The sequence below is a fragment of the Echinops telfairi genome, unplaced genomic scaffold (assembly GCF_000313985.2).
Source record: "Echinops telfairi isolate 266 unplaced genomic scaffold, ASM31398v2 ScPeMD7_7457;HRSCAF=8495, whole genome shotgun sequence".
Lineage (NCBI taxonomy): Eukaryota > Metazoa > Chordata > Mammalia > Afrosoricida > Tenrecidae > Echinops > Echinops telfairi.
Genome location: NW_022111357.1, coordinates 13,008,720 through 13,022,750, shown reverse-complemented (window position 1 = coordinate 13,022,750; position 14,031 = coordinate 13,008,720). Strand labels below are relative to the sequence as shown.

The 14,031-nt window shown below is 61.1% G+C and overlaps 1 protein-coding gene across 9 annotated transcripts in view; it reads right to left on the bottom strand.

Annotated features, from left to right (window-relative positions):
• The window catches only part of COL16A1 (collagen type XVI alpha 1 chain), a 51,766-nt gene that overhangs the window by 6,398 nt on the left and 31,337 nt on the right, over positions 1–14,031 (bottom strand). For 8 of the 9 annotated variants that reach the window (XM_045298986.1, XM_045298985.1, XM_045298988.1 and 5 more), the window contains 16 exons: positions 13,899–13,985; positions 13,194–13,238; positions 12,283–12,327; positions 10,649–10,702; positions 10,100–10,153; positions 9,492–9,545; positions 8,161–8,205; positions 8,013–8,066; positions 7,684–7,719; positions 6,111–6,173; positions 3,905–3,976; positions 3,668–3,721; positions 3,066–3,110; positions 2,828–2,872; positions 2,460–2,513; positions 2,128–2,181 (listed from right to left, as the gene is read on the bottom strand). In XM_045298986.1, the coding sequence (XP_045154921.1) occupies positions 2,128–2,181; positions 2,460–2,513; positions 2,828–2,872; positions 3,066–3,110; positions 3,668–3,721; positions 3,905–3,976; positions 6,111–6,173; positions 7,684–7,719; positions 8,013–8,066; positions 8,161–8,205; positions 9,492–9,545; positions 10,100–10,153; positions 10,649–10,702; positions 12,283–12,327; positions 13,194–13,238; positions 13,899–13,985 (861 nt within the window). The remainder of the gene's footprint in view (positions 1–2,127; positions 2,182–2,459; positions 2,514–2,827; positions 2,873–3,065; positions 3,111–3,667; positions 3,722–3,904; positions 3,977–6,110; positions 6,174–7,683; positions 7,720–8,012; positions 8,067–8,160; positions 8,206–9,491; positions 9,546–10,099; positions 10,154–10,648; positions 10,703–12,282; positions 12,328–13,193; positions 13,239–13,898; positions 13,986–14,031) is intronic. The other variant, XM_045298989.1, reaches the window with a different exon arrangement.

Below are 14,031 nucleotides of genomic sequence, written 5' to 3'. Positions count from 1 at the left end.
CTCCAGGGACCTGCTGAAGGCATGCTCTGGGAGCCACAGGCAGCGGCCAAGCACAGAGGGCAGAGGACAGAGGGCGGTAACGAGGTGGGTCTGGGGTCCCCCTTCCTAAAGGCGGCCTGCTCCTTTCCTGCTCTCTGGGAGGGCCAGAAGCGGAGTCTGCACAGCAGCAGGGTGAGGGGCCCAGACCCCAGTCGCCCCATGAATCAACTCCTCTGGCTTGTCTCCTATCATCCTTGTCACTGGAGAGCTGTGAGACTCCACATTTCGTGTCAACCCCCCAGACTGCTCCTGTCCTGCCCGGAATGCCCTGTCCTGCCCTGTGGCCCACACTCTTCTTTTGAGGGACAGCTCAGGTGCCCTCCCTGGTCTCTGAGCCCCAGGACACCCCGTGCTCTCTTTTCTGCTCCACACTCCCAGAATGAAAGTTCTAGAGGCCGAGGGCCCTGTTCTGCTCCCCTACAGGGTCCCAGGGTGGAAAAGCCCAGCCTTCAGACAGCGGAAGGGAGAGGAAGAGTCCCGTGCTCCACATCCCGAGCCCCCTCCCCTCGAGCCTGCGATGAGGTCGCAGTTCAGAGTGTGCGACCCGGACGCTTAGTCTCTTTTGCCCTGTGATGACCAGGCTCCAGCTAGGGGAGCTAAATTCAGGGCCCTGGCGGCATGTGGCTGTGGGCCGGGCTGAACCACCAGCTGCTCTATGGGAGCAAGACGGCGGGGGCTTTCTACTCCGGTGAAGAGTCACCGTCTTGGAAACTCCTGTGAGCTGCACAGAGTCAGCATCCACTCGACGGCGGTGGGTTCGGTCAGTTCTTGGATTCCCTTGGGATCATCAAAATAGTGGTGGGGACCTGAGAGTTACTTCTTTTTTGGTCACAAACTACTTTTAATATTTCAAAAAGCCTCTTGGAAATGGTCCAGGTGGCCACATGAGGCTGCAAATAAGACCCCAGGGTATTATTCAGCTCGGTGCAGAGATGCTGATCCAAGGCGCCAATTGGCAGGCCTTGTGCTACTGATGAGTAAAGTGGACAGGAAATTCACATTGGTCACCTCAATGCCCTCTCCTGGTCTCTCTGTTCAGTGAACGACACCGCCCACTCACCCAGCAGCCCAAGCCAAACCCATTCTCAAACTCTCTCTATACCCCACCCCACCCCCCACCTTCTAACCTAGGTCATTAGAAAGTCCTCTACCTCGAAACACATCCCAACTCTTCCCCCTCTTCCTCCCTCTCCATAACCACCCGTCCACAGCACCAAAGACCTCCTAGTTCCAGCCCTACTTCCAGGGACACACGCGCCCTCCCCCAAACTCCTGACCGCACCCCACAGGGCTCCCACTGTCCCCATCACGTCCGTCCCCCCTAAACTCAGCTCCACCCTTCCCACTCTTGCCTTCTCAAACCTTAGTGGGTCTTGGGTCCCCCTTCCTAAAGGCAGCCCTGCTTCCTTCCTGCTCTCTGGGAGGGCTAGGAGCTAAGTCCGCAGAGCCACAGAGTGAGGGGCACTGACCCAGTCCCCCCATGAATCAGCTCCCCTGGCTTGATTCAGCCATACTGATCTCCTTGGGTCCAATCATACTGATTTTCTTGGGGTCCCTCAAACGCACCAAGCTCCCCACGGCCTGGGGCAGGCTCTGTGTCTGCTGCTCCTCGGTGGGGAGCACTCTCCCTCCAGGCTCCCTCGACAGCTGGTTCCTCCTGGCCCTCACTCAAATCAAGCCCCTTCAAGGCGTTCACTAACGTTGCTCCCCAACCCCACCCTGGCCCTCCCGTCACACTGTCTTCATTGGAAGTGCCCACATGACAGCTCTGGCCACTCAGGGGCCTTGTGCCCCTTGCTCATGCTGTGGCCTCAATGGGTGGAAAAGGGCCTTGTGTGGAGCAGGTGCTGAAGCAGTACTTGAGGAACCGACTGCCTTTTATTGGATAAGGAAACGCCCATGTGTATCCAAACCGAGAAAATGGGGGAAAGACATGGGATTAAGGGGAGCCTGGAGCCCCTTACTGACCTCTGAGGCTGGCATTGCTCTGGGAGTGCTTTTAGGCCATCACCAACCTGCCCCCACGCTTTCAGGATCCGAACCCCCACATAGGCAGAGACCAGAACAGTGCAAAGCAGTTTAACTCACAAGATGGCCCGGGGGGCCGGGTCTTCCCTGGGGTCCCACGGAGCCGGGTTCACCCTGCAAGAGGCGGAAAAAGAAGAACTGATCCAGAAACAGACTCACTCATCACGCATGACTGTGCGGCACAGGAGGGCTGGGCAGTAAAGCTGAGCAGGTGGGCACGGTCATGAGCAGGGGGCCAGTCCAGGCCATGGCCTGCAGACCCCAGCCTGCCAGGGTCTGAGGGCCGGCCCTGCTAAGCCTTTCTAGGTTGGTGGCTCAACAGCCTCTCAGAAGGCTCGCGATGTGCCCTGTTGGGTGAGAGGCCCCGGCAGGCCAAGGGAGGAGGTCCTTACCTCTGTTCCAGGCCGGCCACTACTGCCAGGGGGCCCTGGTTGACCACAGTCACCCTAGGAGGCAAAGATGCAGCTAGAGCCCATCAGACCTTCCCTGGCTCACCTGGTACCAAGTTCAAGTTCACTTTCACATTTCAAGTTCACCCCACGTTGGAGGGCTGCGGCCATCAGCCCTGATGCTGGCCCTCAGGCTAAGACAGAGAAGCCCTGACCCATGACCCTGGGCACCATTGGCTTCGAGTGGCGTGGATGTTGGATTGGCATCTCAGTCCAGGGTAAGGTGGCACCTCCACCCAGGCAAGGCTGTCAAGTCTGTCTGAAGCCAGGCCTGGTGTAGAACAGTGACAACCTGCCTGGTCCTTTCTTACCTTAGGTCCTGGGAGGCCAGGGTGTCCAGTTTTCCCCTTGAAGCCCTGAAAGGAAAAGTAGGGAGCTGTCGCGCTTGTCCGCAGCCCCCTCATCTCAGCCCTCCTCCCTCTTCAGAATCATAGTATGACATCTACCTCTCAGGCCTGGATCTGAGCAGCCGGCCCACAGCCCACTCAGGCCAAGCCTGCAATGCCCAGCCCTCAGAACACCAACCCCTCCACCTGCTGTTCAACTTACCGGGGGTCCCATGAGTCCAGGGGGGCCCGCGGGACCAGGGTCTCCCTAGGGAAAGAGACCAGGACATGGAGGCAAGACTCTGGTCCAGCTTGTACCCAACCCAGACACTCGTGTGCCCTCCCCTCTTTCTCCAGCTCCCTCAGGACAGGGGAGGGGGGCTGTCATGGGGCCAGGCTGTGCATGCTGGGTGACTGGGTGACTCGGGGCCTCATGCTGGGTACAGAAGGGCTGGACTTGATGTTCTGCCCTGCGCTATGGCCCCATGCCTTTCGGATTCCCCAGCAGAGCCAGACCCCATGAGCCAGGGCGTGCTCAAGCCCTCCTGCCTGCAGCCCGCCTCTCCCGAACACCCAGCCGGACTTCTCTGGCTGCCAGCATCTCTGGGTAACTGATTCCTTTCATCGCCCAGCCTGTGGAGAAGCCTAGCATGTCCAACCAGGTTAAGGGTGGACTGAGAGCCCACGGGGCCGGGAGGGAGGGTGTGATGGAAAGCAGATGGCGGGGAGATGTGGGCACCCCCTGGCAGAGGGGGGACTTGAGTTTCTTTCATCAGGTTCTCAGGACTGACTCCCGGGAAGGAAGGAACTGGAAAGGAGCCTCACCCTCAAGCCAGGCTTGCCGTCCTTCCCATCCAGGCCATCCAAGCCGGCGGGGCCCTGCAAGCAAGAAAAAATCAGCTGCCTGCCTGTGCCGGGGCCCCCGGCAAGCAGAAGGCTGCCCCCACCTCTCAGCTCTCCCACACCTCACCCAGCCCCAGTCTTACGGAGCACACCCGAGTGCAAACACGCACATACAGACTCCTGCCTCACACTCGCCAGGCTGGGTGGGCCCACGCTCACCTGAATCCCAGGAGGTCCTGGTGGTCCAGGGGAACCAGGCATGCCTGATGGGCCTCGAGTCCCTTCACTGCCCTGGAAACCAGCCCCCCCAACCCCCAACATAGTTAGCAGGGCCTTGGTCCTCCTGGGGACCAGGCTCTGTGCCAGACGGCTGGTGATCAGGGGGGTCAAGACAGCTAGCCCCAGTTCCGCCCTGCCCTAACTAGGTAGGTGGCACACACCCTCCCAGCTATCTAGCTCCATGTGCCCAGGGTCTCCCTCCTGGGCTTCCAGACAGGGGGAGGGGACGGGCAGGGCCGGTTCAGCCCTGTGCCTTCTTCAGGGCAGACGGGGGCACTGGCTCAAGGTGCTCGATGGACACACGTTCAGTCCTGGTAATGCAGCAACCAGGGCGTGGGCTCTGGTGGCTCGGAGGGGGACAGAGAAGGTGCTGCTCTCCGGAGGTCGCAGCCCACGGAGGGCTCCAGGCCCTCCAGCAGCAAGGGCGCTCTAACAGCCCGCGGTCTGGGCTAAGAGCCCACGTTCTGGCCCATGCTCTGCATGAATACGGGGCTGTCAGTGAGGGACCAACGTGTCACCTCATGCTAGCCTCCGAAGGCTTGGGCAGGTGAAGGAGGAGAGCAGGGAGCCCCAGAGGGAACCGCCGGGAAAGGATGAGGGTCTGGAGATGGCTGAGAGCTCATGTGCCGGGGAGGCTGGGCTGCCTGAGAGAGAGGGTGGGGTGGGAGAGGGACTGGGGGAGGTAGGCACCTCCTTGGGAAGGCCCTGAGCACGAGGGACACTTGATGGCTGTGTAAACCAGTGTCTTTTCAGAGCCCTGGGTGGTCCTAGAGGAGCCCTGAGGGCTGGGGACCCACCGTGAGGATGCCTACACCTGCCTTAGCCAGAGTAGCTCCACCTACACCTGGTTGATAGATGGGTTTTCACCGGCTGTCACGTGAAGACAGGGCTCACGACTGCTGAATGCCATCACTATCGGCATGGGGAGCCACCGAAGGTTCAGAGTGGGGCAGTGATGGGAACAGACATTTGAATTGGCGTGTTCACTGGTGTGTGTGTGTGTGTGTGTGTGTGTGTGTGTGTGTGTGTGTCTGCTGGGGTGGGGTGGGGCAGGGTGGCTTCCCTGGCGCAGCGGGCTGACTGGGGAGTAGTTGAAGGAGGGGAAGGGGTGAAGTGAGACTAGACACCCAGCCAAGAGGAAAAAGAGCTCTGGGGCGGAGGGGCACTGCAATGCCACCCGTCGCCGGGAGGGGTCAGCACAGCCCCAGGAAATGCCAGCCCCCACTGGGAGCTGGGGCCCCAGAGAACTCCTGGCCAGGTCTTTGGGGTTCTCCACAAGGACCGGTGTAGAGATAGCAGGCAGCCAAGGGGCCTTGAGTTTTCTCCCTCTGGCCAGAAGCCCTGGCTTAGGCCAGGGGGAGTGGGGACAGGGAGGGGCCTCCAGGCTCCTGGGAATGGGAGAGACGGCTCAGGTCTGTTGCTAAGTGGATGTCCACCATGGGCCACCCTGGCCTCTCAGGCTGGCTCCCTCGCCCAAACAATGGGAAGGGAGACCAAGGGCGCTTTCCCGGGGTCCTGCCAGCCCTGAAGCTCGGTGCTGGGTATGGTTTAGCAGAAAGAGGCCCTCCCCCTGGGTCGTGGTCCGGAGTCAGTCTAGGGGTCCTCATAGCTCTCCCCACCCACCACATCTGGGATGCCCAGAGGTTGGGCAGGGACTGTCAGCTTCAAACCAATGCAGAGCTCTACGCTAAGGGCATGCAGCCAGCCCCAGGGGCTCCTCAGACGGCTGCTCCTTCCCACCTTGTCACCAGATCTGGGGCCACCCCTGCCTTCTCTGCACCTTTGGAGAAACCTGGGCTTGGCCCCCCTGGGAGGCTGGCTTCCTCCACGCTGTTAGCCCCTGAAGACACACAACCAGAATGCCCCCTGCAGTGGAACACAGGGCGCTCCCAGGTGGGTGGTCAGTCCTTCCCTCCTGGCCCTCCCCCTTGGAGAGGTGAAGCTGCTGTACCAGCCTGTCCAGACTGAGTTCTCATTTCCCAGCACTGGCTACCTCCCGCTGCCCCCTCCCAGAGCTCCCTCCCTGCTGCTGCCCTGCAGGCCCTGCTTCCAGCCTTCCAATTCTCTAAGCGCCTGAGGCAAGGGCTTCGCCTTAGATCTTGCATTTGGATCTTGCATTTGGCCTGCATGGTGGGGTACAGCTTACCTTCTCCGCCTGGGGGCCCGGTGGGCCAGGAGCTCCAGCTTTGCCTGGGAATCCAGAGGGACCCTGTATCAACAAGGGAGCAGGTGGCAATAAAATTGGACTGGGTGTGTGTGTGGAGGGTGGGGGTTGAGCTGGTAGTCCCCCTTCTTCCTTCTTAGGCTTGTGTCGTTAGTGCCGGCCAGTCGATTCTGACTCGCGGAGTTGCCACGTACAGAGCAGGAGTGCTCCGCGGGTTTTCTGCGTTACTGTGGCTTTTGGATGAAGTTTACTGAACAAAGTGGTTTTCCATTCAATAATTCATGCACATCATTTGGTTTGTGACCTTGACTGCAAGCCCCCCCAACGCAACAGACGCTCCCCACTTCCTCCCTGTGTTAACTGTTTCCATTGGTCCTTTCCCCTCTATCCCTTCCTGCCTTCTGGCACAAGGGTTACAGGCTGGGCTGGTAACCGCAAGGTCTGCAGTTCAAAACCAGCCAGGCCCCCAGGAGAAAGACTCCACTCCTGCAAAGAGTTGCAGTCTCGGAAACCCACAGGGGCAGTTCGACCCTGTCCTAGAGCATCGCCATGAGTTGGCATCGGCTCATGGCGGGGAGTTTGATGTTTGGGTCTGTATCGACGGCTGGCTTTTCTAAGGAGCGCGTGGCTCCCTGGTGTCACTGCTCACCGTGCAGGCCTGTCCACTTGTCCAGCTGAAAGCTGAGTCATGGGTTAAGTTCAGTTCCAGGGTGAACAGGGTCTAAGGACCACAGTCTGGATGGGACCAGTGAGGCTGGTCTCTTGTATAATTTTGAGTTTGGGTCTACATGTCCCTCCTGCCCTCTCTGGGACCTCCTACTGTGAACCCTTTCTGCCTGGTCAGTGGTGACAGCCTGGCACCAGCTAGTTCTTCTGGTCTCAGGGCCACCGAGGCTGGGGCTCCCGTGGCCCAGGAGTCCTTTGGACAGATTGTTTCTGCTCCTCCTCGCTTCTCCTTACTCTCCTCTGCTCCCAGTGAGGGGAGACCGGTAGTGGCACCTCACACGGCCACCCACAAGCTTTCAAGACCCCCAAGCCAGGTGCAGAACTCGGTGTTTGTGGACATGTTATGCCGATTGACCTCAATGCCCCCGAGACTATGGTGCTGAGCCCGCAGGCCCAGCGATCCACTCCTTCCAAGTGTTTGGTTATAAGGCTTCCCATGTTATGACCTTACAGAAGCAGAAAGCTAGGACATATTTCTGAAGCTCAGAGGGTGAGTGGGTTCAAACCCTTGGCCTTTTGGCTAATTGTCCAGCAGTTAACCGCGGCATCACCGGCTGACTCCCGTTGTGTTACACTGCCAATTCAGCGCACTCAGACTTCTTAGGAACACCCTCAGGGCCACTGGGCCTGGCTCCCTGGCCAGCTGGGCTGGGACCCACCCAGGAGGCCCTGCTCTCTAGGGCCTGGCTCCTAGAATGAGACCTGGCCACCACCCAGGCTGCCCTCCTGGCTTCGTCTTTCCTTTCCCCAGGCCCATCCTCACCCAGCCTGGCCTGCCCCTCCCCAGCAGGCCTACGTCACACAGAGTCTGCCTTGTGTCCCCACTCACCGGCGGGCCTGGAAAGCCTGGCTGGCCTTGAAATCCCTGTGGGAAGAAGCAAGGGACAGTGTACTGTGCTGGCCTCTCTCCTGCCTGGCTGCCCAGGTGGAAAGAGTGACCGAGTGAGGCGGCCTAGAAAGGAGGGAAACCCAGCCTTCCCTTCTGCCGAAGAAGGCGAGACTCTGAACGCATGCAGATGGAGGGTCACAGCTCCAGGATGGGTGGGGTGGGGATGGAAAGGCTTAGACTGGTCCCCCGCCCACCACACACATGAGGATGCCATCAGGGCGGAGGGCCCAGCCCTTCCCTGCCACCACCACCCCCAGCCACCCACTCACCTGGTCCCCCTTCTCTCCTGAGTTGCCTTGGGGTCCTCGCTCTCCTCGGGGACCCTGTCACCCACAGAGAACAAGGCCACAGCTGGCATCCAGTTCTGCCTTCTCTCAGGAGTGAGAGCCCCATCTCCCTGCCCACTCCCTCACTCACCGCTGGGCCCTGGGGACCTGGGACACCTTCAGATCCTGGGGGACCCTGGGGACACAGAGCAGCAGAATCAGTCTCTGAGGCTGGTGGAGTGTGAAGGCCAGGGAGTGGGTGGTGGGGGTGGTGGGACCCCGGGCCTGGTCTGCACAGGCCTCCCTTCTCTTGCCTGAGCAGTGAACCAGTCTCCTCCGGAGTGTCTCCCTTCACGCTCCTTCTCATCCTCCCACCCTCCCTCCCTCGGCTTTGCCCATGAACCTTCTGGGGGTCCTTCGGGGGCAGACCCTCCCCTAATGCCGAGTTCTGTCCTCTGACGCCATGGTCCTGTCCTGTTGCATGCCCCCTGCCCTCTTTCCCCTTCTGCCTTCCTTTGGTCAGACTGCACTGTGCTCTGAACTTGCTCGGGGGGCTTGGCACATGCTGCCCCTCTGCCAGGAGCGCCCATGCTCCCCGGGCCTGGCTGGTCTCCTGAGGCCTTACCAAACCACCACTGGCTCAGGCTGCTCCTACAGTGCCCCACCTGGTCCCTCCTGGGAGTTCCCGGGACACACATCCAGGGGGCTCTCTCTCCCACCCTATTGTGTCTCAGCTCCTTCCGACCCTCCATTTAATAGCACCCGGTCATGGCCCACCCCTAAGCTACTCTGCTCCCTCGGCATCTGCCATCAGGCCCCCATCCCAAGATGTGAGCTCTTGGAGGGGCCTCTGCAGGAGAGCCTGGCACCCAGCGGGTGCCCCCTCCCATGCAGCATCTGTTACTGAATACACACAGGCCTGGGATTGCTGAGTGCCACTGCAGCCTCCTGGGAGGGGAGGCTGGGCCCGATGGAGCCGACCCCAGGTTGGAGACAAACCCATGTGTATCACCTGATGGACGTGGGTTCAAGGCCAGGCTCCATGACTCTGGCTGCTGGGGGCCTTAGGTGAGTCACACCACTTTACCTCGGATGGCTGCATCTGCTAAGACTCCCAGCTGCTAACTGAAGATGAGGGTCTGCCCTGGGGTGGGGGTCATGGTGGAGTGGGCCTGAGAGGCTGGCCCAGCCTGCCCACCAGCTTGCCTTTGCAGGAGGAGGAGGTTCTTTGCCAGCTGACTCCCGCCCCCGCCCTCCACGCTCCTCTCCCAACTCGGCAGTGGGGCCAGCCTGACTCCTTGAACCTGCTGGGATTCTCCCAGCAGCTTCTGCCTCAGCAGCAACCAGCCTGCTTGAGACACAGCTGGAGCAACTGGGGGGTGGGGGTGGGGGCGGACACAGGGAAGCAGGGGTCCAGGTAGGAGAGTCTGCAGGCTGCACTCCCTTTGAAGCCCTTCCTGCAGAGCTGCGGCTCACACTCACCGACTCTCCCTTCTCTCCGGCCGGCCCAGTGTAGCCCCGCTCCCCCTTGATGCCCTGACAAGCAAGCAGAGAGGGAGCAGCATTAGCCGTGGCCTGCCCTTCCCAGGGGGTGGAGGACGTCGCTAATGCCAGGGGTGGAGACTGCAGCTGGCACACGGAGACAGATGACACTGAGGAAGAAGCTGGGAGGGGCAACAGGGGCTCCTCTGAGCACAGCGCTGTGGTCCCTCCTGCTGCCACTGTGGCCTCAGTGGGCGCCAAGACGCCCCCACCCAGGGGGCTCACCGGAGGGTGGTGCCTCCACACTACCTCCCCAACTCTCCCAGCCGCTCCCAGGAAACAGTACTGCTTTCTCTGCACCTGGGCCTCCTGGGGCACTGGGAGAGTCTGGTCCTAGATGTGCAGGGGCTGGAGATGGGGTGAGCCCCCCAGTGTGGAGTAGTGGGGTCAGGCCATGCTATAGCACGGGGACCCCCAGGATGGGGTAGAAGTGCTTGGGAAAAGGGAGGTGTGCTTGGAGGGTGCCTGCTGATGGATCCCCAAGCCAGGTCCCATCCCAACCCCTGCCCCAAGGCTCCAACGGGCCAGGGCCAGGAGCCCTTACTCACAGGCAGTCCCGGGGGGCCCATGGCGCCTGGGTAACCAGGCTGTCCTGGAGGGCCCTGCAAAGAAAAACAAGAAAAATGGCCACTGCCTCCCCCAGTACCCTTATCCCCATCCATAGTACACCTCCCCCTATGCAACTCCCCCCCCACCGCCGAACACACATAACCATAGGTCTGCTCCCACAAACACAACCATAGAGGAGAAGGATGTCACAGTCAGAATACGGGGTGCTGCCAGCAGCAGGTGCCCCCACCCCAGTACAGTCACTGGCTTGGTCCATGTCCCCAAACCCCAAGTTCCTCATCCATGAGCACCCCAGCAGCCCCGTGGCTGAGTGGGGGAAAAGGCAGAGGGCAGGGGAGAGAGAGGCCAGTGACCACTGCGGGGTGGGGGGTGGGGAGGGCAGGTGGCAGGGAATGGGGCGCATGGAGAGCAGGCTCCTCCCATCCTGAGAGAATCAGGCCTGAGGGGGGCCCAGGGAGCCTACCCATGTACCACTCTGCACCCCTGCCCCCAGGGGCTTCAGGCCTGTCTCCCAGCCCCCTTCTTACCAGTTCCCCCTTGTCTCCTGTCAGGCCCCTGAGGCCTCGCTCTCCTTGAAGACCCTGGGAGAGAAAGCTCATGAGAAACTGCAGGTGGACAGTCCCTGTCCAGCCCGACTCCTTCCCCTGGCCTGTTTCCAGTCTAGGAAAAAGTGGTGGTTGCTGGCGGCTCTTGAGGCCCCCGGCAAGGTGACCACTCAGGGTGGGGACCAGCAAAGTGACTGGCTGAAGTTTAAGTCCCAGCACGGGAACACTTCCCAGATTACTCCCCAGCTGGTATATGGCACCCAGGGGGCGACTCTCAGAGCGTGTATGTCTCTGGCAGGGTTGGCATGTGCTATCCTGGTTACTATCTGGAGTGCACCTTTACGAGGGTGACAGATGCGTGCCCCCCCTGAGAATCAACTGTCAGGATAGGTGCCCCCACAGTGATGCTCCCCACCAAAATGTACCACCAGATATCCAACACTTACTTACCTGGCCACGCCACCCCCAAACCCCAAACACATCTTCTTCAGAGGATGAGGGGGAGCCAGTCCCTGTCTCTTTGCAGAGTGCAGGGGACCCCAATTTCCATAGGACCAGGGCCCCTCACTCCTCCCCCCAGCCTCGCTGGTTCATGACACCACGGAGCCCACCAAGCCTGCCCTCACACCTCTCCACGGTGACAGACAGATGGCTAGACAGACAGACGGCCCCTTCACCCAAGCAAGCAGAAACAGACACGGTCCCACCGGAGACGAGGACATGGGGACAGATGGAGCGGTGACGAGGACGGGCCCTGCTCCCTGGCCTCCTTCCACAAGCCTGGGAGGAGAGGAGCCAGGCCATGGGGGACGCAACCCAACAAACAGAGGGTTAGTTTCTGCGTACCACAAGGGACCAACAGGGCGGACAGGGGAGAGTTTACACCGGTGACGATGACGAAGGCAGAGCAATGAGTGGCACTGCCGGGAGGGACCAGGCACAGAGGGGTAGGGCCCCACGACACTCCAAAGGCCTGCTGGCTGGTACCCCGTGCCCAGCGGTAGAGCAGACTGGGGTGGAACCCAGGAAGAGGAGACGAGGAGGAGAAGGAAGTTGAGTGTTTCCTCAAGGATGACGGGAAAGGTCAGCAGGGCTGCCCGGGGTGCCTCAGGCCAGCCCTGCCAAGTGGCAGGGCACCGGACCCATGCCAGCCTGCAGTGTGAAACCCTAAAGCCTTGGCATCTCTGCCGGGCTCTGGGCCAGTTGCCTGGCAGGGCCCCAAGAATGACTTTCAGCAAATCTTCTGTCAACACCGAAGGTGAGGGAAGGGAGAAGAGCAGAATAAAGGTGCCCCAGACCCCCGAGAGACATCCGCTTCAAATAAGAAGGTAAAGGGGCTCGGGAGGATTTAGGGGGGATGATGTGGGATTGTGGACCTGCAGGAGAGAAAGGAAAACTAGAGGGGGCGGGGGGAGCATGAAAGATAGCAGGAGATGAGAGAGGAGGAAACGGGAAGAAGTCGGAGGCTGGGCGAACATCCTGTGTCGTGAGCCACTGTGCCTGGGTGGGGATGGGGGGACAAGGAGACACATGAAGGAGGGAGATGAGGGCACAAGAGGGGTGAGACACAAAAAAGCCACAGAAACCTGGCCGGCAGGGGAGCGCTAGGTGCTTACAGGCAATCCGGGGGAGCCAACGGCACCAGGAAAACCTGGGGGGCCCTGGGGGGGAGAAACAGGCAGGTCACATCTCACCAGCACAGCACCTGGGGCAGGCAGGTGGGAGTGGGGGGCTCACGGCGAGAGGAGCTCTTGGACTATTTTCAACGAAGCTGGCAAAGAGATGGCGAGGGTGGCCCAGAAGATCTCCATGCCCCCACGTGGCCCAGGAAGGAAGGCGGTCAGCAGAGAAGGACCCCTGCTCAAGTCAGTGCTTCTGCAGCTGGTGTGTGGCCAGAGACCCTGGCTGCAGGGGGATGCCCACTGCTTTCTGTGCCATCCATCAGGCCTGTCACCTGACCGGCGTGCAGAGGGCGGGAAGACGCTCTCACCAGCCCTGACCCTCCACGGGAGGCATGTCTAACTCTTCCGTCCTTCCCAGCCTTGCCCACAGAGCACTGCAGGGCAGACGCCCTGGTCTGACACTCCTGGGCTGCTCTTTGTAGACCCGCCCTAGAGACCTTTGTAGACCTCCGGAGCAATGGAGGGCAGGTGTCCATCTCAGCCCCTAGGCCCAGCAGGCCTGGTGTCGCTGGCACAGGAAAAGAACTAGCCAGGCTGCCCCAAGCTTCCCTGGCTGCTGAGTTCATGAGCCCGGTGCCTACGCCCTGCTGCCCAGGATGGCCTGGGCCCCCTGTGCAAACACAGCAGGTCCTGGGGCAGCAGTGGGAAGTGACCACCAGTCCCTGAGGACCTCCCCACAGCAGGGTCACTGAGGGCCGGCAGAGCAGAGCAGGTGCCATGGCGGGCAGAGGACGTTCCCTCCTTCGGCCGTGCCCAGCTTCCTGGGGCCGAGGCAGGGCAGCCTGGGTTCAGCCCCCCGCCCTTTGAGAGCTGCACAAGCCGGCCAGGGAGCCTCAAATACTCACAATAGGGCCTGGAGGACCCGGGGAGCCCCTCATTCCAGGCGGACCCTGCAAAGGAAGCCAGGGGAGATGTGGTGAAGGGGCTCGGTCTTCCCGCCTGCTCCATACACCCGTGGCTAACAGAGGTGGCTGACGTCGATGCAGGACCATGGTGCGGAAGCAGCCTTCCGTCCATTCCTGTGGTTGTGCAGGGAGCACTCGCCAAGCAGTCAGTGTGGCCAGGTGCTGGAGGACAGCCACGGGCAGGACCCATCAGAACTCTCGGCCCGAGAAGCTGCCCTTCCAGGAGAAGGCTGGCCCATGGTGGGCGTGCCCAGCAGACACCCATGGGCTGCCCCCCAGGAATTCCGTGGGTGGTGAGAAAGAGCAGGAAACGGGCTGGGTCCTCATGAGGGGGTGGGTGGGAGGTGTTCCGGAGGAGGATCAGGAAGGCCTTGCTGAGCAGGGGACATTGGGGCAAAGAGGTAAAGAGGGAAGAGTCTCAGAGAAGCGGGTCCCAGGCTGCAGAAGCAGCCAGGCCATGGAGGAAGAGGATTCTGGGTATCCAGAGCAGGGAGGAGGTCACAGTGCGAAGGATGGGACGGGGCTGGCCCCAACAAGGCCTTGACAGCCACTAAGACACTTCCAGCAGAGGGGACTGGCTTTCAGGTACCTGAGGGTGGTGGAAGCGGAGGCCCCCAGCCCCGGGCATCCTGCCTGGGGTCTTACCTCTTCTCCTCTCTGGCCCGGCAGACCCGGAGGGCCCGGCAGGCCGGGGCTCCCAGCACAGCCTGGCTCTCCCTCACTGGTGTCTCCCTGGAGTCGGGATGGAGATGGTGAGAGGGAGCAGCCAGGGGCCCCA